This window comes from Vombatus ursinus, unplaced genomic scaffold (assembly GCF_900497805.2).
Source record: "Vombatus ursinus unplaced genomic scaffold, bare-nosed wombat genome assembly UNPS02014782.1, whole genome shotgun sequence".
Taxonomy (NCBI): domain Eukaryota; kingdom Metazoa; phylum Chordata; class Mammalia; order Diprotodontia; family Vombatidae; genus Vombatus; species Vombatus ursinus.
The window spans coordinates 3,845,353-3,872,685 of record NW_020954560.1 but is presented as its reverse complement, the minus strand read 5'-3'; the positions used below and the strand labels follow the sequence as shown (position 1 = coordinate 3,872,685).

Below are 27,333 nucleotides of genomic sequence, written 5' to 3'. Positions count from 1 at the left end.
TTTAGGACATTATAATCATTGTATAATCATTGTATAATCACAATGTACATTAGTAGTTAAGGTTGAGAAAAAGAAAATGGAGAAAATATGTCTAGTCGATATGGAACAACAAACTTGTTGGTTGTAGTGTTGACAGTTAATACCATGCCTCCTTCTCTGCTGGGAATAACTGTGGGGGAAAGGTGGTAAGTGCCCTCTCAAAATTCTTATCTGTAAAATAAAAGAGTTGGACTAGATAGTTTCAGAGGTCCTTCTAATATTCTTCCAAGGAACTTGTCAGGTTTCACATTCAGCCTGGACTTAAGAGGATCCCAGCTTTAGGATGCCACTTTAAAAAGTAGGTTACTTTGTATCTTGACCTCATGTTTTGAACTTGCTTAGGGAAATTCAGGGAGCCATACATCATAAAAAAGATAGTAATTGCTGTTCTCTCCTTAAAGATAGTAGCCTCTGTTTCCCCTTAAGATCTCTCTTAAAGGTTTGACAGTCTAGTACTGTATTCATAGGAAAGTACACATTCTATACATACAAATTCATCAAGTGAATGGTAGCAGTGATTGTGAAAAAAAAAAGATATTCAATGTGTGGTTACAGTCAATTCTTGATTTTCTGGCCGTGCATTAGATAGATTATGAATTATTTGATTGGGACTACAGTTGTCCCCGATTGTCCATTTAAATTGTGGGATTGCTGCCAAAATAATTTACTGGTAGATTTCCCTTGGTTATGACTGTTTCTGATAATGTCTTTTTTAAATTCAATTAAAAAAATGTGTTTCTTAAAAGCATACCTTGGGGTCAGAGCCAAGATGATGGAGTGAAAGCAGTGACTTGCTTGAGCTCTTCCCCAAACCCCTCCAAATACCTATTAAAAAAATGGCTCTAAACAAATTCTAAAGCAGCAGAACCCACAAAAAGACAGAGTGAAACAAATTTCCAGACCAAGACAGCCTGGATGGTTGATCAGAAAGGTATATCGCGCCAGGCTGGGAGAGGAGCGCAGTTTGGTGTGGGTGTGCAGGCCGCAGCGACCCTGGAGTAGGCCTCAGGACTGAATCGCGGGCAGCTGTGGCGGTTTTCAGACTTCTCAACCCAGGAACGCCAAAGACAACTTGGAAGGTCAATGGGAAAAGTCTGTGTCAGCAGGGAGAGGGAGAAGCCGGTGGTCTCAGTTCTAGTTCCTGAGCTTGGCGGGGCAGCGGCTGCCTCCTGAGCTTCCGGCCCACAGACTGAGGGGGAATTGAGTGGCTGATCAGAGGGGGATTGCAGGGATCTCTCTGCTGGTGCAGGATTCTCTTGTTTTGCCTGTGCTTGGATCTGGGTCACAATTCTGGGTGGATGTCCTGGGATGAGGAGGAATTCTGGCATGGTGGAGCTCGAGTGGCTGTGGAGAGAAACCCTCCTCATAGTTCCAAGACAGAAAAGAGTGCTCATAGACTAGAGCACAGGCCAGGGAAGGAGTAAACACCTCACCCTTGATCATACCACCTTGGAAGAACTGAAAATTTACAGGTCACTAGAAGTATCTCTGAACACAGCTGCACAAAACCCCTGAAGCTTGGGACAGTACATTCTTCACACTGGAAACAGACTCCTACCTTAACAAAGAGTCTATAACTCAAGTAATTGGCTGGGATCATGAGCAAGCAGCGCAGAAAGAGTCAGACTATATTATCTTACTTTGATGACAAAAAAGATCAAAACATACAACCAGAAGAAGACAACGAAGCCAAAGTTCCTACATCCAAAGCCTCCAAGAAAAATATGAATTGGTCCCAGGTCATGGAAGAGCTCAAAAAGGATTTTGAGAAGCAAGTAAGAGAAGTAGAGGAAAAACTGAGAGTGATGCTAAAGGAGACCCAAAAAAAATACTGAAGAAAATAACACCTTAAAAAATAGCTTAGGGGCAGCTAGGTGGCACAGTGGATAGAGCACTGGCCCTGAAGTCAGGAGGACCCGAGTTCAAATCTGGCCTCGGGCTAAACACTTGATACTTACTAGCTGTGTGACCCTGGGCAAGTCACTTAACCCCAATTGCCAATACATACATACATACATACATACATACATACATACGTATGTACGTACATACATAAATAGCCTAACCCAAATGGCAAAAGAGGTCCAAAAAGCCAATGAGGAGAAGAATGCCCTTAAAAGCAAAATTAGCCAAATGGAAAAGGAAGTCCAAAAGCTTACTGAAGAAAATACTTCCTTAAAAATTAGAATGGAGAAATTGGAAGGTAGGGACAATTTGAGAAATCAAGGCACTGTAACACTAATCAAAGGGAATGAAAAAATAGAAAAGAATGTGAAATATCTCATTGGAAAAACAACTGACCTGGAAAATAGATCCAAGAGAGAGAATTTAAAAATTATTGGACTATCTGAAAGCCATGATCAAAAAAAGAGCCCAGACATCATCTTTCAAGAAATTATCAAGGAAAACTGCCCTGATATTTTAGAACCAGAGGGCAAAATAGAAATTGAAAGAATCCACCGACACCTCCTGAAAGAGATCCCCAAAGGAAAACTCCTAGGAATGTTGTAGCCAAATTCCAGAATTCCTAGGTCAAGGAGAAGATATTGCAAGCAGCCAGAAGGAAGCAATTCAAGTATTGTGGAAACACAATCAGGATAACACAAGTTCGGCAGCTGCTACACTAAGGGTCCGGAGGGCTTGGAGTGTATGATATTCCGGAGGGCAAAGGAGTTAGGACTACAACCTAGAATCACCTACCCAGCAAAACTGAGTATAATCCTTCAGGGTAAAAAATGGTCATTCAGTGAAATAGAGGACTTTCAAGCACTCCTGTAGAAAAGACCAGAGCTGAATAGAAAATTTGACCTTCAAATACAAGACTCAAGTGAAACATGGAAGAGGTAAACAGGAAAGACAAATCATAAGAGACTTATTAAGGTTGAACTGTTTACATTCCTGCATGGAAAGATGATATTTGTAACTCATGAGTCCTTTGTCAGTATTAGGGCTGTGGGAGGGAAAAAATTATATGTTTGTATAGATAGATAGATAGAGGACACAGGGTGAATTGAAGATGAAGGGGTGATAGCTGGAAAATAAAATTAAGGGGTGGGAGAAGATTATACTGGGAGAAGTAGAATGAGGTAAAATATTTCACATGAAGCAGACAAGAAAAGGCTTTTACAGCAGAGGGGAAATGGGGGAAGGTTAAGGAGGGAATAACATACACAGTGGGTTATGGAAATCTATCTTACTCTACAGGAAAAAAGGGGGGGAAGGGGACAAGAGAGCAGGGGGTTGATAGAGGGGAGGACAGACTGAAGGAGGGGATAATCAAAAGCAAACACTTCTCAGAAGAGACACGGTCAAAAGAGAGAATAGAATAAATGGGGGGTAGGATAGGATGAAAGGAAATACACTTAGTTTTTCACAACAGGACTACTATGAAAGTGTTTTGCATGACTACACATCTATAACCTGTATCGAGATGCTTGCCTTTTCAATGAGGGTGGGTGGGGAGGGAGGAAGGGAGAAAATTTATAACCCAAAGTTTTAAAAACACATGTTAAAGATAAAAAAAAAATTTTTAAATGAATAAAGTATACAACATGTAATTAAAAAAAAAAAAACATACCACGTACAGAGCACTGTTGGGCATCGTGTAGTAGAAAGAACCCTCGATCTGAAATTAGAAGACCTGGTTTTGAATCTGCTACTGCCCTTGATGGTCTGTGTGACCTTGGGCAAGTCACTAATCTCTCTGAGCCTGTTTGTGAATACATACACTGCCCACATCACACAAAGATGTAATGTACATAAGGGGCTTGGAAATTTAAACTATTCTTAATTAAATCAATAATAATAATAATAACAATTTTTTATTATTATTATTATAGTAAGACACAGTCCTTCATCTTGAGAGGCTTTTGATTTGCTAAGATATGGAGAGATAACTGCAAAATTAATTGTAGTATAAGGCAGAATATGAGGAACTGGGGAACAGTGTAGTATTGTGGAAAGGGCTCTGAATTTTGAGGTTGGGAATTGGATCTGGATCCTAACTCTGCTGTTTACAACCTGACTTTGGACAAATCTCTTCCCCTCTCTGGGCCTCAGTTTCCTCATCTGTAAAATAAGAAGGTTGAACCAAATGGCCTCCAGTGTATAAATCTTCTATTTCTAAGTCCATAATCTTTTCTGGTAAGTGCCATGAGAGAGACACACAGTTCAGTAAGGGCTTCCTAAGGAAGCAGGCCTTGATGTATAGGTGGGATCTCAGTAGTAAGAGATGCAAATGAGAGGCATTCCACAAAGAGCAATCACGTAAGCAGAAGTGGGTTGTGTTCTGGGAATAGTGATTAGCTCAATTTGGCTGCAGTATTTAAAAGAATAATGCTAAAAATGACTGGAAGTATAGGCTGGCGTATGTTATAGAATATATTGTGGCAGCTAGATGATGCAATGGATAGAGTGTCGGGCCTGGAGTCAGAAAGACCTGAGGTCAAATCCAGCCTCAGACACTTCCTAGCTGTGTGACCCAGGGCAAGTCACTTCATCCTATTTGCCTCAGTTTCCTCATCAGTAAAATGACCTGGGGAAGGAAATGGCAAACCACTCTAGTATCTTTTCCAAGAAAACCCTAAACGGGGTCACAAAATGTTGGATACGACTGAATCGACTGAACAACAACAACAATACATTGTAGAAGACCTGAATACCACGCTAGCGATTCTGGATTTGGTTCTATCGGCACTAGGGAGGCATTGAGAATTTCCAAGCAGGGGAATGACCAGAATGTACTTGTGCTTAGGTAAATTCAATGTAGCAGCAATGTAAAGGATGGATTGGGCTGGGGAGACATTGGAGGCAGAGAGACTTGTTAGCTGGCTGTTGTAGTGTAGTTCATGTGAGAGAGAATAAGGACCTGAATTACAGTGGTGATGGGGGAATAGAAAGAAATGGACAGATGGCAGGGACACTGTGGTGGTAGAATTCATCGCACTTGGCAGTTGATTGGATATAGGCTATGTGGGAGAGGGAGAAATTCAACAAACCTTTTTTAAAGTTTGTTGATTATTTACAGGGCGCTGTGCTAGGCACCAGAGTTAGGAAAATAAAAAATTATTCAGTCCTAACTCTCAAAGGGCTTACATTCTCATAGGAAGGATACAACATGAACACAGTTGAATGTAATGCAAGGTAGACAAAGGAGAAAGCTGGATAAAATGGTCTAGGGAAATTTGAGGGGAGTGATAATGCTTAAAGTGGGACTATCAGAGAATACTTCAAAGAGAGGATGGCATTTGAGGTCAGCCTTTTAGGGAGATAAGAATTCTTAAAGATGAGGAAGGAGTGCTTTTTAGGTACTTTTTTGGTGAATTTATGAAGGCAATAAACGATGTGCTCAAATGGGGAAACAGCTGGTTGGTTGAGTTTAACTGGAACGTTCATGAAGGGAAGTAATGCAAAATGAACCTGGGAAGGTAGGTTGTTGAATTCAATGCCAGGTTAAAGGGTTTGGACTTTTGTCTTGTAGATAATAGTAAGTAGCTGTTAAAGATTTTTTTAGCCAGGGCAGTGATGTGATAAAGATGAAATTTGGGTAATATTAACTAAACAGCATTATACAGGATGGATTGATTTCAGGAGAGAGACTGGAAGCAAGGAGACCAATTAGAAGGCAGCTGCAATAATGTAGGTATGTGGTGATAAGGGTCTGCATTAGCCTGGAGGCGGTGGGGATGGAGAGAAAGTAATAACTGCTCCTGATGTTGCAAAGGAAAATTTGATGAAATGGTTCTTTGTAAGAGACTTTTAATTTATCCAGGGCCGTGAAGTCAGCAAATCACTGAATTGCTGATGACTGAATATAACAAAGTACGGTAATACATTGTGTTTGATGTGTGTTTAAATTTTTTTAAGAGTTCCAATGTTTTAAAATGACAGGAACTTCAGAAGAGGAAGATTAGTTTTATTCTTTCCAAAAGTGATATGCCCTGGTTTTCCTCCAAAGAGCATAAAAAAATTTATATTCTTTAGTCAGTGCCATCATATTAATCCTACAAAGTATTCGTATTTGCAAAAGACAGGTTAAAATGACAGTTTTTCATTTCTCAAGAATATCACTGCAAAATAGTTTGAGTTTGCTTTTAGGTGTATTTCTTGAATTTTAGCACTAGGTGGTACTACTGGCTAGCATCTGATGAGTCCCTCAATAGACCAGTCATTTCCCAGGTATAGCTTTTGGGTGCTTGCTCTAAGTAAGCCATCAGAACCTCACAAGAGAACTGAAATTAGAGATTTGATTTGAGTTGATTAGTTGGTACTAAAGTTTAAAACAATTAATATCTTTTGTTTTTATATCATATTCATTGCTGGATGTTTCCCTCTCTGCCTCCCCCTCTGAGTGAGCCATCTCTTGTAACAAAGAAGAAAGAAGAAGAAAAAAACCAAACCAGGTCACTAAAACCAACCAATACAGCGACTGGGTTTCATTGTATATGCAGGCATTCTGCAGGCATAGTTTCCTCTGTTCCCTTCCTTCTCCCACATCTCCCCTACCCAAACAGTTGGTTTTTATTGTTCCCTTATTCCAGTCATGTCCAACTCTTCATGACCCTATTTGGGTTTTCTTGGCAAAGATAGTGGAGTGGTTTGCCATTTCCATCTCCAGCTCATTTTACAGATGAGGAAAATGAGGCAAACAGGATGAAGTGACTTGCCCAGGGTCACACAGCTAATAAGTGTCTGAGACTGGATTTGAACTTAGGTCTTCCTGACTCTAGGCCTGGTGCTCTATCCGCTGTACTACCTCTCACCTTCCCCCATTTACTACCTGGCTTCCAAACAGGGGGCTACTCTCACATTTCTTGAAGTAAAACATTCTTTCTCCAAAAGTGAAAGGTGGAAGGACAAAGGAAAACTGAACTTTGTCATTACTTTGACTGACCTGGGTAAAACAGGAGGTTATTTTTTTTTTCTTTTTGGTGAGGCAGTCAGGGTTAAGTGACTTGCCCAGGGTCACATAGCTAGTAAGTGTCAAGTGCACTCAGGTCCTCCTGACTCCAAAGCTGGAGCTCTGTCCACTGCACCACCTAGCTGCCCCAAGATTATTTTTTTAGACCACTTATTACTGGGAGTGAGAAATTTTTTTCTTCTCTTTTTAAAAATAAACAAAATAAAATATTATTTTTCCCCAATTACATGTTAAAACTTTTTTTTTTAATTTTTGAGCTCCAAATTCTGTCTCTTCCTCCTCTCCCCCTCCCTGAGAAGATAAGGAATTTGATATGAGTTATACATGTGCAAAGATGTAAAACATTTCCATTAGTTGTTTTGTGGAAGAAAACTTGAACAAAAAAAACAGAAATAAAGTAAAAAATAGTATGTTTCTGTCTGTATTCAGATGCCAATCAATAGCATTTTTAGCTGAGAGCCATAGAAGCCAGTAGATTCAAATAGCATTTTTCATCATGAGTCCTTTGGGATTATCCTAGATCATTGTATTGCTGAGAATAGCTAAGTCATTCACAATTCTTCATGACAATATCGCTTGTTACTGTGTACAGTGTTCTCCTGGTTCTGCTCACCTGACTCTGTATCAGTTCATGTAAGTCTTTCCAGGTTTTTCTGAAATCATCCTACCTTTCGTTTCTTATAGCACAGTAGTATTCCATCACAATCATATACTTTGTTCAGCCATTCCCCAGTTGATGGGCATCCAGTCAATTTCCAATTCTTAGCTACCACAAAAAAGAGCTGCTATAAATATTTTTGTACAAATCAGTTCTTTTTTTTTTTTTAATCTCTTTGGGTTATAGGCCTAGTAGTGGTATTGCTGGATCAAAGGATATGCAGTTTTATAGCCCTTTGGGCATAGTTCCACGTTGCCCTCCAGAATGGTTGGATCAATTGACAACTTCACCAACAATGTATTAGTGTTCCAGTTTTCCCATATCCCCTCCAACATTTATCATTTTCCTTTTCTGTCATATTAACCAATCTGTTAGGTGTGAGGTGGTACCTCAAAGTTGTTTTAATTTGCATTTCTCTAATCAATGGTGATTTAGAGCATTTTTTCATATGACTATAGATAGCTTTGACTTTTTTGTCTGAAAACTGCCTGTTCATATCCTTTGAGCATTTATCAATTGGGAATGACTTGTATTCTTACAAATTTGACTCAGTTCTCTATATATTTGAGAAATGAGGCCTTCATCAGAGATACTTGCTGTAAATTTTTTCTCTAGTTTTCTGCTTCTAGTTTTAGTTACATTGTTTTTGTTCGAGTAAAAACTTTTTCATTTTATAGTCAAAATTACCCATTTCACATTTTATAAAGGAATGAGACATTTTAAATATTATTTAAAATAATGTAATTTCAAACATTAGGAGGTAACCATTCACATTAGTGCAGAGATGCTACACTAAATAATTTAGATATTTTCAAGAAAGCCATTGAAGGGTTTTGAGAAGAGTGATATGGCTTTCTTTGACTTCTTACTGTTGCCCTAGACTTTTAGATACTCTCTCTTTGCTTGATTTTTGTGACTCTTCTGTCTTCTTAGCACAATGCCTAGCACATAGTAGGCACTTATAAGTGCTTGTTGACTGACTGGTTCTATCTATCTGGCTGCTCTTGCTCAGTCTCCTTTGAGAGATCATAATTCATGTCCCACTTTGGTGTCTCCCCAAGGCTTCTCTGTCTCTGCATTATCTCTTGGAGATCTTACTAGCTTCCATGGCTTCAGTTATCACTTCTATCCAGATGATTGCCAAATCTATATAGCTAGGCCTCATTTCTATCCTGAAGTCTAGTAGTACCACCTTATCAGCTCTCTGCTGGACATTTCTACCTGGATGTCCTACAGGGATCTCGAACTCAATAAGTGCAAAATGGAACTTATTAGGGGCAGAGCCAAGATGGTGGAATAAAAGCAGTGACTTCTTGAGCTGTCCCCCAAACCCCTCCAAATATCTGTAAAAAACGACTCTAAACAAATTCTGAAGCAGCAGAACCCACAAAAAGACAGAGTGAAACAAATTTCCAGCCCACGACAACCTGGATGGTTGATCCTAGGAATATTGTAGCCAAATTCTAGAGTTCCCAGGTCAAGGAGAAAATATTACAAGCAGCCAGAAAGAAACAATTCAAGTACTGTGGAAACACAATCAGGATAACACAAGATTTAACAACTTCTACATTAAGGGACCCGAGGGCTTGGAATATAATATCCTGGAGGGCAAAGGAGATAGGATTACAACCAAGAATCACCTACCCAGCAAAAGTGAATATAATCCTTCAGGGGAAAAAATGGATATTCAGTGAAATAGGAGACTTTCAAGCATTCTTGATGGAAAAAACCAGAGCTGAATAGAAAATTTGACTTTCAAATACAAGACTCAAGAGAAACATGAAGAAGTAAACAGTAAAGAGAAATCACAAGTGACTTACTAAGGTTGAACTGTTTACATTCCTACATGGAAAGATGATATCTGTAACTCATGAGACCTTTGTCAGTATTAGGGTAGTTGGAAAGAAAAAATTATTTGTATATAGATAGATAGATAGATAGATAGATAGATAGATAGATAGATAGATAGATAGATGGATGGATAGAGGGTACAGGGTGAGTTGAAGGTGAGAGGGTGATATCTGGAGAATAAAATTAAGGGGTGAGAGAGGATTATACTGGGAGAAGGAGAAAGGGAGAGGTAGAATGGAGTAAATTTATCTCACATAAAACAGACAAGAAAAGGCTTTTACAGTGGAGGGGAAATGGGGGAAGGTGAGAGGGAATGAGTGAATCTTACTCTCTTCAGATTTGGCTTAAGGAGGGAATAACATACACACTCAATTGGATATGGAAATCTATCTTACCCTACAGGAAAATAGCACGGGAAGAGGACAAGAGAGCAGGGAGATGATAGAGGGGAGGGGGTAATCAGAAGCAAACACTTATAAGGAAGAACAGGGTCAAAAGAGAGAATGGAATAAATGGAGGCGGGATAGGAAAAATTTTTTTTAAAAATGGAACTTATTATCTTTCCACTTAAATCTGTACCTTCTCCAAACTTCCCTGTTTCTCACATTAGAGCGTTGCCACCCCTCCAGTCATTCAGGTCGGCAATCTTCGAATAATATTTTTGACTTTTCACTCTCCTTTACCCCCACACCCAATCAGATGCCAATTCTTATTGGATCTGCCTCCATAATATCTCTCACATCCACCCATTTCTCTGTTTTCATATGACCTGTACCCTAGTTCAGGTCATCATCACTGCTCCCCTGGAGTATTATAGTGACTTCCTAATTGGTATCCACACTTCTAGTCTTTTCATTCTCCTTTCCATCCTCCATATAACTGTCAAAATAATCTCCCTAGGGTACAGGTCTGACCCTGTCACTTCCTTTCTCAAGACTTCAGTGCCTCCCTGTGCCATTGAAGATAAAAGAAAAACTCCTCAGTTTGACTTAAAAAATCTTTCATAGTCTGGCACCTATCTTTGCAGAAAGATATCATTCCATTTATGTTCCAGCCAAATTGAACCCAGTATTCCTTTTCTCCCGCTTTTCTACTCTTTCTACTATGTTCCTCCTCTTTCTCTTTGCCCTCTTAGAGTATTTATTTTCCTTCAAGGATCAGCTAAAGTACCAGTTCTAAAAGGTGTGTGATAGAGTGGGAGAAGTACTAAACTTGGAATCAAATACCCACTCTGGCATTTACCAGCAATATGACCTAAAGCAACTAACTGAATCTCTCTGAGTCCCAGTTTCCTCATCTAGAAAATGAGTGGGTTGCACTGTGACCCCTAGCTAACCTCTTGGCTCTAAAACTGTGATCCAGGGGGATACTACTACTACTACTACTACTGCTACTACTACTACTACTACTACTACTACTAGCTAATATTTATATGGCACTTACTATGTGCTGCACTCTGGGCTAAGAGCTTTACAATTATTATCTCATTTTATCCTCACAACAACCCGGGGAGGTAGATGCTATTATTATCCACATTTTACAGATGAGGAAACTGAGTTAAACAGAGGTTAAATGATTTGTCCAGGGTCACACAGCTAGTGAGTGACTAGTGGTCACATACTAAGTGGTCACATTTGAACTCAGGTCTGCTTGACTCTAGACCTGGTGCTCTATCCACTGAGCCATTTAGTTGCCTTTTTGTGGTCCCCTCCTGGTTGTAAGTTACCTGTGTTTACATGTTGATTCCCATGATAAATAATGAAATGGTTAATGAGATGGTAAGTGAGCACTAGCTACTCTTGATGAATTCAAGTCACCTGGTTCAGATGAACTATGTCCTCACTTAGTAAAAAGAATTAGTGAGTGTGATCTCTGAGCCACTGTCAGTGACATTGAGAAGACTGTAGAAAACAGGAGAGATACTACAGAGCTGGAAGAGGGGTAGATATTGGCCTGATTTTCAGAAAAGGGGGGGAAAAAACAGTGTAAACTGTAGGACGGTGAACTTGACTTCAATTCTTGGAAAAATTCTGGGAAGATCATTAAAGAGATGACTAGAGAACATCAGCATAGATTATGCTAGGCTGGCCTCATTTCCTTTTTTAACAGGCTTACAAAATTAATAAGCAAGGGAGATGCAGCAGGTGTAGTTTAACTAGATTTTAACAAAGGATTTGATCAAGTATCCTTTGCTATTTTTGTGGAAAAGATGGAGAAGTGTGAGCTGGGTAAAATACAGTTAGATGGATTCAGAATTGCTTGAATCAGTGGACTCACAGAATAATCTTTAACAGTTTTAATGTCATCTTGGAAGGAAGGAGGTCTCCAGTAGAGTGCCTTAAGGATTGTATTTCACCCTCTGCTGTTTTTAAATTTTTATCATTATTTTAGATAATGGCTTTGATGGCATCCTTATCAGATATGGTGTTAAGACACAACTGGGAGAGATATCTAATACAGTAATTGACAGGATACAAACAGATCTTTAAAAGCTAGAATATTGTGTTGAATCTAATATGATGAAATAGGGATAATTATAAAGTCTACACTTGGGTTCAAGAAATCAACTTAAAAATGGGGGAAGAATGATAGGAATTTGTGTGGAAAAAGATCTGGGAGTCTTAGTGGATTTTCAGGCTCAGCATATATCAGTCAGTACAGTGCTTTGCTCATAGTATATGCTTAATAAGTGCTTTTTCATTCAGTCATTAAATAATGTGATCCTGCATACAGGAAAGCTGTATATTGGGTATCATTAAAAGAGGTATTACTGGGGGGCAGCTAGGTGGTGCAGTGGATAGAGTACTGGCCCTGAAGTCAGGAGTACCTGAGTTCACATCTGGCCTCAGACCAAACTCTTGACACTTATATTAGCTGTGTCACCCTGGGCAAGTCACTTAACCTCAATTGCCTTAAAAAAAAAAAAGAAGAGGCATTACTTCCAGGAATAAAAAGCCAATAGCCTAGCTGTGCTCTGTCCTTGTCAGATCACATCTAGAGTATTGTATTCTGTTTGGGGCACCACAGGTTAGGAAGGACGTTGATAAGCTATAGAACAGAGGTGTCAGACTTGAGGCTGCTGCAGGAACCAGATTAAAATGTAATTGAGAAATGTTTAGCAGAATGAATAAAAGTACAGTACAACATAGATAATGTTAATTTGATTTTCTAAGACTCTGGTTCTATTTCAGTTTGACACTGCTGCTGTATAGCATCAAGAAGGGGGCACCTTGAATGGTCATGAGCCTTGAAGGAACCCTGGGTGGTTTAGCCCAGGAGAAAAGAAGATTTGGGAAATGTGATAGCTGGCTCAAAGTATTTGGAGGGCTGTCCTATGAGAAAGAGATCATCCTTGTCCTAGGGCACTGAGAGCAGAACTAGTGTTAGGAATAACTTTTGTTAGGAAAAACAAAGACTCCCAAGGTAGACGAGGCGAGCTCATTTATTATACATTCTTGCAAGAAGCAAGTGTGCTAGGGGCAGCTAGGTGGTGCAGTGGATAGAGCACTGGCCTTGGAGTCAGGAGGACCTGAGTTCAAATGTGGCCTCAGATGCATGATACTCACTAGCTGTGTAACCCTGGGCAAGTCACTTAACCCCGATTGCCTCACTTAAAAAAGAAGCGAATGTGCTGCTACAGGCAGACACACCCTACAAAAGTGAAAGCAAGCAGTTATATTCCTATCCTGAAATGCAAGGTCCCTTCCTCGTTTCTCCTTTGGCTGGATACTTTGAGGTGTACAACTTCCAGGAATGCCTACTTCATATTATTCCTTAATATGTTTTCCCCTCGCTCTACATACAACATTGTGCCTCCTTGGGGAGGAGAAGATAATGTTCATAGACTCATTAAGCATGTGCAGTTTGAGCAATTTGTAACCTTTGTCCTACTTTCAGCATTTTTAACCACACTACTAGTTTTGAAAAACAATTCTAAGTAAAACCAGTCCTTTCACACCTATATGGACTTTAAGACCATTTCCTCTACATCTGTGGAAACATAATTTCTTAATACCTTACACTACAAACAATGAACAGAAGTGGTAAGGAGGCAAATTTAGATAAAATTTGAGGAAAAACTTCCCAGTAGACCTATCCACAAGTAGAAGGAGATACCTTAAGAGGCAGTAGACTCCCCCTCATTAGAGTTCTTTTAGCAAAACTTGATGCCGCGTGTGTGGTAGAGGATTCTTTTTTGAGTTTGACTTAGACTTATTGACCACTAAGGCCCTTTCCAATTCTCAAGTTGTGATCCTTTGATTCCTTAAAAGATGCAACAGAAGAGTTAACTTTATCCAGCCGTCTGATTAGTAATATCAAATGAGGCATAAAACGGGGTTCTGTGTGCTCACTAAAGACATATTCATTGTCATGGAGGACATCCACCACAGAATCTAAATGGAAGGTTTCCTTTAAGTCATGGTCTTCCAGATGGCTCTGTTTTAGGATAGCATTGTTCTGATTGCATCAAAGCCCCAGATATTGCAGAATCTCTTCAGTTGGATCCAAAATCGGTCAAAGAAGTATTTAGGCCAATTATGTACTTAGCAAAAACCAAACAGATGAATTATGCTGAATGGCCAGACTGTGATATTCAGGTGCGTAGGATAGTGGATAGAGCTGATCCTTCAGCAGGTGTATATATGATCTGTGTGTATGTATGTATGTGTGTGTGTGTGTGTGTGTGTGTGTGTGTGGAACATTGCACAGTTCTTTTAATGACCTGAAGTTTTTCCTTGAAACAAAGGCTTATCTTTTTAATACTAATAATCCAGTGTTAGGGTCTGGCTGTAAATCATGGAAACCACAGTCTCTGAAGAATCAAAATTGTAACTCATCCAGAGGGAAATAAAGTAATGGTGGACATAAATAGTACAGCAGCATCTTCCTGGTGAGGTTGGCCACCAAAAGTGGTGTCAAAGGTATGACCAGAAAAGGAGGTGGGTTGGTCATGTTGCAAGAATGAATAACAGGTGTGCAGTTTGCATTACTGCCCAGCTAGTTGTGTAATGCCAGGAGACAAGACGATGACAGAAAATGCACAGGATGAGAAGGCGTTAGAATCTCTACCATTGAAAGGACTACTCACACCAGTTGAGATAAATCAGTCTATCAACAAACATTTAATAAATGCCTTCTATGTGATAGGGTTTGTGCTAGGCACTAGGGTTACAAAGACAAAAATGAAGTAGGTCCTTCCATTAAGAAACTTATATTCTGTTACAGGAAACCTCATGCACACAAATAAGTATATACATAATATATACAAAATAAATAAAGTGGTAGGGGTGCGTGGGTGTAAAGAACATGCAGGAAAGGCTTTATGTGATGGTAGTACTGGAGTCTCAAAGTATCACAGGAATTCTAGGAGGCGTGGGTGAGCAGGGAGTACTTGGCAGGCAAGGAGGACAATGAATATAAAGGCATGGACATAGAATATGGAGTGTTATTTGTGAGGAACTGTAAGTAAGCTAGTCTGGCTGCACCACTGAGTACAGGAAGGTTAGTAATATGTAATAACCCAGGAAAGGTAGATTGGAGCTAGGTTACAAAGGGCTTTAAATGCCAAATACTTTATCCTCAAGACAACATTTAGCTATCAGTCTTTGAGCAGAGGAGTGATGTGGTTAGATCTGCATTTTAAGAAAACTGCTTTGGTAGCTATATGAAGGATGAGTTGGAAGGGGTAGAGATTGAGGTAGTGACCAATTAGGCTATTGAAATAATCCAGGAGAGAGCTATGAGAAACAAAATTTGGCAGTCAGCTGTGTGGGGTGAGGAGGGGTGAAAGATCAAGGAAAAAACTAAGGTTTCAAAACTGGGAGACTGGAAGGGATAGTGGGGCCTTCTCTAGAAAGAGGGCAAATTCATAAGAGAGGCATTAGTAATAGAAGATAATGAGTTCTTTTCGGGCACATTGAATTTGAAATGTGTATGGGATTTGTACTTCAAAATATCCAATAGGCAGTTGATAATGTAGTCCTTGAGCTCAGGAGAGATACTAGGGCTGGATATGTAGATCTGGGAGTCTTCTGCACAAAGATAATAATTAAACATGGGACCTGATGATGCCACCAAGTGAGAGAGTGTAGAGAAAAAAGAGAAGATGGCCTAGGACTGTCTTGGGAATGCGTGCACAGCTAACAGGTATGGTAAGAAAGATGAACCAGCAGAAGTGAGAGAAGAGAACATGGCCTAGACAGGGGTGGGGAACCTGCAGCCTCAAGGCCACATGTGGCCTTCTAGGTCCTTGGGTATGGCCTTTTAACTGAGTTCAAGTTTTACAGAGCAAATCCTTTTGTTAAGGAGATTTGTTCAATAAAGTTTGGATTCAGTTGGATTCAGTCGTAAATGTGGCCTTGAGGCCACAGGTTCCCCTCCCTGGGCCTAGGACAAAGCCTTGGGAATTCATGCACAGCTAACAGGTATGATAAGAAAGAGGAGCCAGAAGAAGAGAGAGAAGAAAATGGGCAGGAGGAGAACCAAGAGAGACAGTGTCATGGAAACCAAGAGAAGAGAAAGCAGCAGCAGCAGAGAGGGTTGCCAACACTGCCATCGCTGCAGAGAGATTAAAAAGCAAGCTGACTGAGAAAAGGCCATCAGATTGGCAGTTAAGATGTCATAGATAACTTAAGAGAGAACAGTTTCATTTGAATATTGAGGTCAGATGCCAGATTGCAAAAGATTGAGGAATGAATGAAAGAAGAGGCAGTGGAGGCATTGTGTCAATAACTTTTCCTGGAAGTTTGGCATCGAAAGAGAGGGGAGAGATAGGATGCTAGCTCAAGAAGATGCAGTGTGCAGTGAAAGCTTTTCAAGGTTAGCGGAGACTGGGGTATGTTTGTAGGTAGCACGGAAGGAGTCTGTAGGTAGGGAGATGTTAAAGATATGTGAGAGCAAGTGGCTGATTTGGGGGCAATCTACTAGAGAAAACAGGAGAGGATGGGATCAAGAGTACGTCAGAGCCGCCTCTTTATCAGAGTCTGGATTAAAGTAATTGATAATGGAGGATAACCATCAAAGAGTTGTGACAAGCAGAGAAAGGCAAAAGAGGCAATTCACTGGGAATAGCTTCTATTTTTTTTTTTTTTTTTTTTTTTTTAGTAAAGTTTTAAGCTGAAGTCCTTAGCTTAAGGGGCAGGGTGGTGTGAGAGAGTTTTATGGAGGGGTAAAAGATCACCTTGCTTCAGAGAGGGCCCGATAGAGACTGGTTAAGTTTATAGGGAACCCAGCCAGTACTGCTGTATGGCATCTTCTAGTCCCCTTCAGCTTGTAAAAAAGAGCAACAGAGGAGGTGCATGATGGGAGTGAGCAATCCAGGGTTAGGGGGTTGGCAGGACATGATCCCTGAGTGACAGGATAAAAGATCAAGAGATTTGAGAGTAGAGGATAGGTATAGATTTGAAATGGTTAAGTCCGAATTGGTGCCGGCCTGAGAAAGTACTGGAGGCCCCAGTGAGAATGAAAACTAGACTTAGTCCAGACATGGGGAAAAAATGGAAAGGAAAGAGGTCCAGGGAATCACTTAAAGTCCCTACACAGTGCTAGCGGGAGGTGTGACAAGCAGAACCGGCATGAAACAGCCTTAAGTTCTTCACTATTTCTTGGAATTCTTTATTTCACTTGCATTTTTTATTCAATGATAATTTTCTATAGCTTTTGATTGACTTATTTTGCATAAAGCAGTTAAAATCAAGACTAAAACGATTTAACTCTGGGATACTTTTTCCTGAATGCAAATAATTTGGATCCCTGGGTGTTGAACATATTAAATAAAAACTCTTATTCAGCTGTGATTCAAGTCTTTGTAGCTGCCTATCAAGTAAGACAAAAATGGATGAATTTTGAGGAAAGCTTAAATCAATGCTCAGTTAAGTTTTAAGGGAGCAAAAGAAATGCATATATCCTCTGGTTACTGCAGCAGCATCATCATCATTATTTTTTTTCCTTCATTTTCAAATACTCTTAGTACTGTACTATCCAACATATATACTGTACGTTATGGAATACAAACAAGACATTTGCTTTAACAAAGCTTTCGGGCTTGGTTATAAAAAATAAACTTAGCACTTGTGATTGGGCTTTCATGGCTCTGCTTTGTGTTTTATGTTCTGTTAGATTGTTCTATCGATGTAGTCGAAGTAAAGCAGAGAAGAAACATTGGTGTGGAAACATTCCCTGGAAGGTAGGAATGGCTCATCTTGATTTAAACCAATAACTCCCTGTGTTAAACCTTTCATGTTTTTAACCAACTAGGGGCTTACTGCTTGTGATGATTCATTTATCCCTGATTTGACTGGCACAATCCGTGATGGCTGTTCTAAACTGTTTTTCTTTTCAAGCTTCTGTATACATATACCTAGGCATATACATGTACACATGTGCAAATCCCTTTCACTCTCAACAGGTGACCTCAGCTCCGACTTTACTGAGAACATTGAGGCCAAGCGTCTTGAGCTTCCTCCCCTCTCCTATTTTGCGTGTCAAAACCTCTCTGAGCCCTCACCCTCTCTCTACTTTATCTAGTCTCAGTAGATTCAGTGACTTTCCAGCCTTTTGGGCACTTGTTCCTATGCCATCCATCGTCCTTTGGAAGTTTCTCCAATGATTATTTATATTTAGGTTTCACGTCCATTGCTTCCCTCCTTCTTCTCTCTCCCCTCCTTCCCCCATCTCTCTTCTCTTCCTCTTTCTTTACCTTCATTCTCTCCCCATCTCTATCTCCCTCCTGTTTCTTTCTTCCCCTCTTCTCCTATTATTCCTTGTCTCCCTTTATTCGTCTTCATCTATCTTCCCTTTTCTCCCCCTTTCTCTCCTTTTCTGTTCCCTTCTGTCCTGTCCCCCCTCTTGTCTCCTTAGTCACCCTTTACCCCTGTTTTTCCCTTAAAACCCCCCTTTCTCCTCCTGTTCCTTCCCCCTCTCTCTCCCTCTCATATTCTTTCCCTCTTTATTATATACAAAATAAATAAAGTGGTATGGGGGCGGGCGTAAAGAACGTGCAGGAAAGGCTTTATGTGATGGTAGTACTGGAGTCTTAAAGTATCATAGGAATGCTAGGAGGCATAGATTAGCAGGGGGTACGTGGTGGGGTTGGGGGTCAATGAATATAAAGTCATACTTATGCGCGCGCGTGTGTGTGTGTGTGTGTGTGTGTGTGTATGTGTGTGTGTGTATCCGTGTATCCATCCCTAATCTTTGTCTGAATTCTAGTCCTTCATCTCCAATTGGTTGTTCTACTGATAGCTCAAAGTGAGATTTTCCAAAACTGAACTCATCATGTTTTCCTCTAAAACATGCTCCTCTTCCAAGCTTCCCTATTTATGTTTTGTTTTTGTTTTTACTTTTTGATGAGGCAGTCGGGGTTAAGTGACTTGCCCAGGGTCACACAGCTAGGAAGTGCCAAGTGTCTGAGGCCAGATTTGAACTCAGGTCCTCCTGACTCTAAGGCCAGAGCTCTGTGTACTGCACCACCTAGCTGCCTCAGCTTTCCTATTTAAGTTGAGGGCACAACTGTCTTCCCAATCACTTGATCTCATAATCTTACAGTCATCCTTGACTTCTTCCTTTCCTATACTCTCCATAGTCAGTCATTTTGCCAGAGTTAATCAGTTCTACTGCCATAATTTCTCTGACATCTCCCTTCTCTTTGCTCTCATTGCCACCACCCTGGGTCAGGCCCTCATTCCCTCTTGCTTGGATAATTGGTCTCCCTGTTTTCACTCTCTTCCTTTGTCCAGTCCAACCTTCATAGAACTGCTTAAACCTTCCTAAAGTACTCATTTGATCTGGTTCTGTTGCGTTTTGTTCTGAACAAAAACAATCAAAAACCTTCAGTGCCTTCCCATTTTCTCTAGAAAAAATGAAAACTCCTTAGCTTGATTTAAAAAAAATAATGATAATAATTTAATAATAATAATAATAACCTGGCTCTGACATACCTTTCCAGCCTCTTTACGCCTCTGTCCCCGTTGAGGGTAGACACTGCTTCCTTTTTGTCTCTGTGGAGTCTGGCACCATTCTTTGCATATAACCAGTGCTTGGTGTTGTACTCAGTTGTTTAAATGATGCAATCTACAGAAATGGGTGAAGTTGCAAGAGGCCAGATGTAACAATGAGTACTATCCAGAGGTGCAGCGACCGCTTTTCTGGCATGTGGAGATTTTTGTTCAGGGATTGGTTGGACACAGGGGCTACTCGGGTCTTCCAACTTTGACTTGTGACATCTTATCCCATTATGAATTGCTCTGCTTTGATCAATGTGTCCCTACTGACTTATAGAGTGGTCTGCAGATCTTGACAATTATAATCAGAATTAAGACTTGTTCTTTTTACCAATTCAATGCAGCTTTTGTGTTCTGAAAGTTGTCAACATTACCTTTATTTGGAGAAAATATATATTCACTCAAACTAATTGAAAGGCCTTTTTAGAGACTGATTAGGCATCATTGTCATCACACCTGACATTCATTTACCAATTTAAGTTTTGCAGGGTGCTTTATACGCATTAATTTATTTGAATTTAACAATCCTGTGAGGTAGTTACAATACATATTCACCATTTTACAGATGAAGAAACTGAGGCTCAGAGGAGTTAAGTGACTTGCCTGTAGTCACAGAAATACTAAATGGAGGTAGGATCAGAATTCAGGTCTTCCTGACACAAATCTTATCTTCTATCTACTATGCCACACTGCGAGGTGAATATAAATGCCTGCTCAAAATCCTCATTTGATGACATTATGTAAGTGTGGGAAAATTTTCCATTTCAGAGAGCTTATGCAGTGCTTGATTACTGAAATGAGAATAATGCTAACTCTCATATCTCTAGATAGTCAGAGTGATGCATCTTTTACTAGGTATTTTCCCCACAACAACTTTTTAAGGCAAGAATTTTATCTCATTCTACAGACAAGGAAACTGAAACCCCCCAAAATTGAATGATTTACCAATAGTAAGACAGTAAGCCAAGATTTGAATCCAAGTCTCCTGCTTATAAGTTCAGACTTTTTTCTGCTATAATATGCTGTCTCCCGAAGTGCATTCGGATCATTATGACTGCTCACAATATTCCGCCTAACAAAAAGAAAGATAGGCAATATTATGATGGCAAGAGAAAATATTTACTATTTAGCATTTTGATGATAGTTTTTTTTTTTTAGCTTTTGATTCTGCAGAACATCCTGTAAAGGTTGGTCAATATTTTTCTGAGACTGAGGCCTAACCTAGTGCATCACAAGGGGTCTTGTAGCAGATTGTAAGTGGATCTGTAAACAAGTCTCCTAAATTTTTATTCTTCCTAGGAGGAGGGATGCCTCCTGGAGAGACTGTTTTAAGAAAGTTAAAGAACATAAATTTATGCTTTCCATTCATTCCATTTCTTCTGAGAGAGACATTTTACATATAGATATCAGCATTATAACTGTGTATTAGAATTTCATTCTTTGATCGCCTCTTTCAGGAGCCCAGTGCTAAAGAACAATTCAGCAGTAAAGCCCAGGATGCATCTGATTGGCTCCAGCATTCCAGCCATCCAAGAAATCCTTTTAAAGTTTTAGACAAGAACCAAGAACCATCCCTCTGGAAACAACTAAACAGTGGTGAAAATGAAGAAAAGAGAGCTGAAAAGAAATCAAAGGAAAAGAAAGATCAGCTTTTGCCACAAAACAAGGAGCAGAAGTCCACGCCAGAATCCAGTGTGCAAGAGAAACTTCCACTGGATGTGGTAATAAAGAAATCACAAGCACCAGAGAAGGAAACAGTGCTTCAGAATAAAGCAAAAGATCACAAAATTTCACATCCAGGAAGCTTTTCTCGGGTTAAACCAGACCTGCCCGCTGAGGAAGACCTAAGGAAACAGTCTATTCCTATTAAAGAAAAGAAATCAAAAGATGCAAGTCCCTTAGTCTCTGGTGAATCAGCACCTCAGGGGGAGAGTGAAACTAAGCATAGGCCTCCAGGTACTGTCAGTCTGGACACTGTAAAGAAGGCTCAGGGAGAGCAGCCTAAGAACTATGAGGCTGGAGAAACAAAGGTCAAGGCTGATCTTGGCCCACAGACAAAACCAAAGAGTCAAAGTCTGGTACAGCTAGAGATTCCCAAAGTAGTCCCTCAGAGAGGGGCCAAAGGACCACAGGTATCATCGACAGCTCCAGGAGAAAGGAAAGGCATCAGTGAAAGCAGTAAAGATGTTGTTGTTTCCTCCAAAGAAGAAAACTCCCTACATGTTCAGGTGGCTGAGAATTCAACACAGAAAAAGAATCTTAAAGTACCTGAGAGAAGTGAGTCAAGATCAGTCCCAGGATTCACCAAGACTTTGAAGAAGGTGGAGCCTTTAGACCCTATGGCTCAACGTTTGCATCTCGAAGCACAACTTAAGCAGAAAAAGGTGACTTTGGGCACCGTGATATTTGTTTGTTTGTGGTGAGAGTAACTTTAGTCTGTAAATGTGGTAATTTATGGGTAGTACTTTCTGGGGAGTGGCTCTTAGAAGTATTTGTGCTTAGCATATTTTTAGATACTTAGCCTAGATGCCAACTGTTGGCTGGTTAGAATTTTAGAGTATGAGCACTTCAGACAATACTGTACTGGAAATAAGAACCCAGAACATATTCCCTAGCAAGCATCCGGCAAGAAAAATTAGTGGTTTCACACAGTCAGCGTTTGTTACGGGCAAACAGAGAGCTCCGCAAGTTTAACACATAAAAGCTTTAAGCATACTATGCAAATAAGGAAAAGGAATAGTCAAGGGACTTAGCCATTACCCCTCTGTTCCCTTTTTGTCTGTTGCTTTTCTAGAGTGGGAAAAATGTTAGGGAAAAAAAATTCCAGACCACCATGTGGCAGCAAAGCTTCAAGATGCTCAGTACTTTACTGCGTTTTTATTTAAAATTCTCTCTCCTTTGCATGCTGAGAAGACAAGGCCATCAGTCTAACAGAATCTGCTTTTCAGAGTACACTGGCAACAGTGAACATCCAGGCCCTTCCAGACAAGGGTGACAGGCTCCTCAAGCAAGTTCAGGATTTGGAGGCTGCACTAAACGCTCTGTCCCTAGCTGCAGTGACAAGTACAGAACAAGGTAAAGTGAGTTATGCCCTGTTTAAACATCTGGTTATAGTTCAGAAAAACCACTTTAGGCCCACCATATAGGCAAGCAGCATGTAAACTGATTTGCCATCCTCTTCATTTGGTCCTACTTTTACCTCTGAGTTTTCTTCCAAAGCTCACGCTTAGTTGTGGAATACCCTCCCTGTCCCAAAGGTCAGCTCTCTAATTTTCATCATTTAAGCAATTTTTGGAATCCCACTAACTCTAACAGGAAGCTTTCCCTCTCGCTGATTAGGATGGTAGTGATGGCTCCTCATATCTAGCTCCTGTGACTTTCACATCATTGATTGACCTCTTTGTTTTTCTAAACTTTGGATGTTTTTTCTACTCTTTGAGCAGGGAGTAATAAGGAAAGAGATGCTTATGACCATCTGCTGTGCAATCCCTCCACTAAAACCACTGCAGAAGCTCCTCGAGTCGTGCCGCCCAAACCACTGCAACTTCAGGGTTCTCACCCTTTGGGTGGTTCTTTGGTGCATGCTCCCAACCAGGCATCTGTTGGGGGACCCAGCGAACACTATGGAGGTAAGATCGGTTTTTGTTGTGAATTTTTAACCATCATAAATATTGTTATAGGTAATAAATAGGTGCTAGCTTTTGGACACCCTTGTTCCCATGTGAAAGCAAAAGCTATTTTTGAACTCTTTCTTAGATGATGGTACTCTGGGAAGTTTACCTTGTTATTTAGGCCTAATCCAATTCCTCTCTACATTCTTAGGAGCTGGATAGACCAGTTTTCAAACATTGAAGCATTTTGCACTTGTGGTAGTTTTCTTCTCAGTTTTATGTGTAGGTGGATGCATGCATACCTTTTCATGTAGTTAGTGTGCTTAGAGAACTAGGATTGTACTGAAAACAAAAAAAACTTTGTCATAGGATCACAAATTTATTTATTTTTAGAGTTGCATTGATGCCTGTTGTTTTCACACAAATCATTTCCTATTACAGTATTTTCCCCTGACCTTGCTAAACACTGTACCTAGTAACAAAGGAAAACTGGTTAGCAAAACTAATCAACAAAAGGCTCGTGTCTGCCGGTGTATGCAATGTTCCGTACCCTTGTTGTTGTCCAGTCATTTTCAGCACTGTCTGACTCTCTATGACCCCATTTGGAGAGTCTGAGGCAGAGATACTGGAGTAGTCTGCCATTTTCTTCTCCAGCTCATTTTTCAGATGAGGAAACTGAGGCAAACAAGGTCAAGTGACTTGCTCATAGTCACACAGCTAGGAAGTGTCTGAGGCCAGGCTTGAATTCAGGAAGATGAGTCTTCCTGACTCCAGGCCCAATGCTCTATGCACTGTGGCACCACCTAGCTGCCTTCCACAGCTATAGTCTCCCATCTTTCTAGTATTTGAGTGCAGGTCCTCTGGTTCCAAAACTAACACATTTCACTGTACCTCCTCTCCCATGTTTCAACCACTGTGGCAGAATTAATAGCCTCTGTCCAGCCAGATTATTTAAAACTAGATTTATAACACTTTTCCTAGGCAAAGTTCACTTGTATGGGGGCCGGATGACCCAAGATCGCCTTCAGGCTGTGTGGAAAGTTACAAGTGATGCCATCCATCAGCTCCACAAGTCTCTTGAATCACGTCCCGGCACGGAGACAGTGGCAGAAGATCCTGATGGGTTGAAGGTAAACTGAATTAGAAAAGAATTTTTAAAAAGCAGCTCAGCCAAACTAACCAATCCATCAAAAAAGTCTCACATTATTTGCATTGTTCTACAGCCGTAGGCCCCCACCACTGCAAAGAAGGGAGTGGAGAGGTTTCTAGTCATCATAATTTCAGTTTCATTTATTTTGGTGTTTTCATTTACATTATTACTGTGTATATGGTTTCCTGGTTCTGCTGACTTTATTTTGGTTGGTTCGTGTGTCTTGTGATGCTTCTCTGATCATCATATTATTTATTCCTTTCAATTCATGTACTACGGCTTGTTTATCCATTCCCCAGTTGATGGCTATCTACTTTGTTTCCAGTTCTTTACTACTATAAAAAGTACTGCTATGAATATTTAGGTGTATGTGGGGCTTTTTTTTTTTTAATTGTTGACCTGTTCAGGACATATGGGGTCAAATGACAGACATATTAGTTACTTTCCTGGCATAATTCCAAGTTGCCATTCCATAATGGTCAGGTCAATTCCCAGCTCTACCAAATGGTAATTGGTGTACCTGTCTTTTTACAGCCCCTCCAACATTCAATGAATCAATCAATAAACATTTATTAAATGCCTACCATGTGCCAGGCACTGTGCTAAATGTTAGGGATACAAAAAGATGCAAAAGACAACGCCTGCCCTCAAGGAGCTTACAGTCTAATCTGTTCCCGTCTTCTATCATCCTTGCCAATTTGTTGGGCATTGAGTGAAACCTTAAAGCTGAAACCTTTTACGTTATAGAGACTGTTGTAGTCCAAGGCACACATTTGTTTCATATGAACAACTTGTATGAAATAGCCTAGCGTGGTGAGATTCTAATAGATCGTTTCTGCCTATTGATACTTTAGTAACTTCCCTGCTGGTATCTTTTCCATTATGTTTACTAATGATATAGTCCAGTTTTATCATTAAGTATTTCTTAAGTTCATACCATCCATAGTCACTCAACATTTATTAAACACCTACTATGTGCCAGTTACTTTGCTGAGCACTTAGAGATACAAAAAGAGGCAAAAGGCAGTCCCTGCCCTCGAGAGGTTCATAATCTAAAGACAACAAGCAAACATATATGTAGGCAAGTTATATACAGGATAAATGGAAACTAATTAATAGAGGGAAAGCACTAGAATTAAGAGGAGTTGGGAAAGGCTTCCTGTAGAAGGTGGGATTTTTGTTAGGACTTAAGGGAAGCCAGGGAGGTTAGTAGTTGGAGCAGAGGACAGAGAAGGAAACGTGTTCGAGAGCCACTGCAAAGGTGAAATGGACAGACCTTCACAGATTGGATATGGAGGGTGAGAGAGAGTGTAAAGTGCAGAATGACTCCTAGGCTGTGAGCCTGGAGGGCTCTGGGACTGGGAGGACGGTGCTTTCCCGTACAGCAGTAAGGAAGGTAGGACAGGGAGGTCTTACGCAGAAAGATAGTGAGTTCCTTAACATTTTATTAGTTACTTTGGGGATAAGAAAGAAGGGGACCAGTGCCCCCACTACTCAAGGGGGAGGAGAAAGCCAAAGAAGCAGATAGGAGTCCCAGAGATCGTCCTCTTGTGGAGATGAATTTATCACGGCCCTGGAAGTGGCTCTTTCCTCTAAAGTCTTAAATAAGTTCAGAGGAAAAGATCATTGTCTGTTAAGATGAGTCAGGAAACAATTCATGGAGCTGATCCTTGAACTGGACCTTAAAATGTAGGTTTTGAATAGGCGGAGAAGAGAGGGATAAGACTTCCCAGATAGGATGACTGGCCAATCTAAAGGCAATTACTAGTGGGCTGCATGCAGAAATGAGTTCTGGCTCACTAGGGTTTAGTTGAGAGAGTGCTGGTCCTAACAGATCTGAGTGGTAGAAAGCTTGCCTAGTTCACTGCACAAGAATCCCTCTATCACACGGCCAACGAGTGCTCATCCAACCTTTCTCTGAAGACCTTTAGGGAGGTAGGCCATCACCTCCACAGGGGTCCCATTCCACTGTTTGATAAATCTGATGGTAAGAACGGGGAAGGCCTAGAACTGTCGCTGCAATTTCTAATTTGGGTTTCTATTTCATAGGATCATAGATTTAGAATTGCAAGGGACCTCACCAGCTAAATCAGCCTCCTCATTCTGGTGAGGAAACTGAGCCCTGTGAAGTAAACTGCCCAAGCTCAAAGCAGTAGCTGAAAAAATCTAATCTCTCTTCTACATGATTTCTTTTCAGATGCTTGAAGACAGTGGTCATTTTCCCCTGCTCCAATCTTGTTACTTGTGTTACTTTGTGTTACCTTGAACAAATCATTTAAATTTTCTGGGCCTCAGTTTCTTCACTTGTAACATTAAGGGGTTAAACTAAATGATCTTTAAGATATTTTCCTATTCTAAATTCATGATCCTACCCTGTGATAATCTGCACCTGGTGACGGGCAGCTAAGTGCTCTTTTAATACCTCCCTACAAGTCTTGGATATCAGTACCCTGTTAACCATTTTTGTTTTGTCTTTTCCATTCTGAAGGTTATTGTGCTTAGTGAAGGAAGTAGAAGCAAGAATTGAATGATTGATCTGCTGTTTTTCCATTGTCCCATCCATATTGAGCCCTATCCCTTCTTTGATCCTTCTCTTTTGCCCATTACAGTTGAAAAAAAAAATAACCTTATAAAACAAACAAAAAGCAACAAAATGGAATCTTTGTTGCGTGTAGTATCGTTTATTTGCATCAGATTATTCAAAGTTTTAGCATTCCTCACGTTATTTTGGTGGTACTGCAACATACTTTTGTATTCATCCTGTCTTATCTGTCCCTACTTCCTTCTTCTGTACATTATCTTTTTAAAATTTAAAAATTAAATTAAATTCCCCTGTGCATTCATATTGGTCTCTTTAGACAAGTTACCCTTTTCATTGAAATCATTTTTCTTTATGTTGTCAGAATTTTATTATTGTTTCCCATCTTCCCTGGGCCGACTTTCCTTTTAGTCCGTGGGATCCTATCTATTGTGTCTCTGAGTCCTTTGAAATATACTCTCCTATAATCAGGTGGACAGCTTGCCTGTATTCTATCATAAATTCTGAGAGTTGAATGGTCAGTTCCAAGGTTTCATATCTTTTCTACTTCAACAACCAGTGTGAA

The 27,333-nt window shown here is 40.2% G+C and overlaps 1 protein-coding gene across 1 annotated transcript in view; it reads left to right on the top strand.

Annotated features, from left to right (window-relative positions):
* Positions 1–27,333, top strand: part of TTF2 (transcription termination factor 2) — a 64,509-nt gene that overhangs the window by 5,655 nt on the left and 31,521 nt on the right. Inside the window, exons 4-8 of the mRNA XM_027866778.1 lie at positions 17,586–17,652; positions 20,926–21,852; positions 22,417–22,543; positions 22,912–23,097; positions 24,061–24,209. Of these exons, the coding sequence (XP_027722579.1) occupies positions 17,586–17,652; positions 20,926–21,852; positions 22,417–22,543; positions 22,912–23,097; positions 24,061–24,209 (1,456 nt within the window). The remainder of the gene's footprint in view (positions 1–17,585; positions 17,653–20,925; positions 21,853–22,416; positions 22,544–22,911; positions 23,098–24,060; positions 24,210–27,333) is intronic.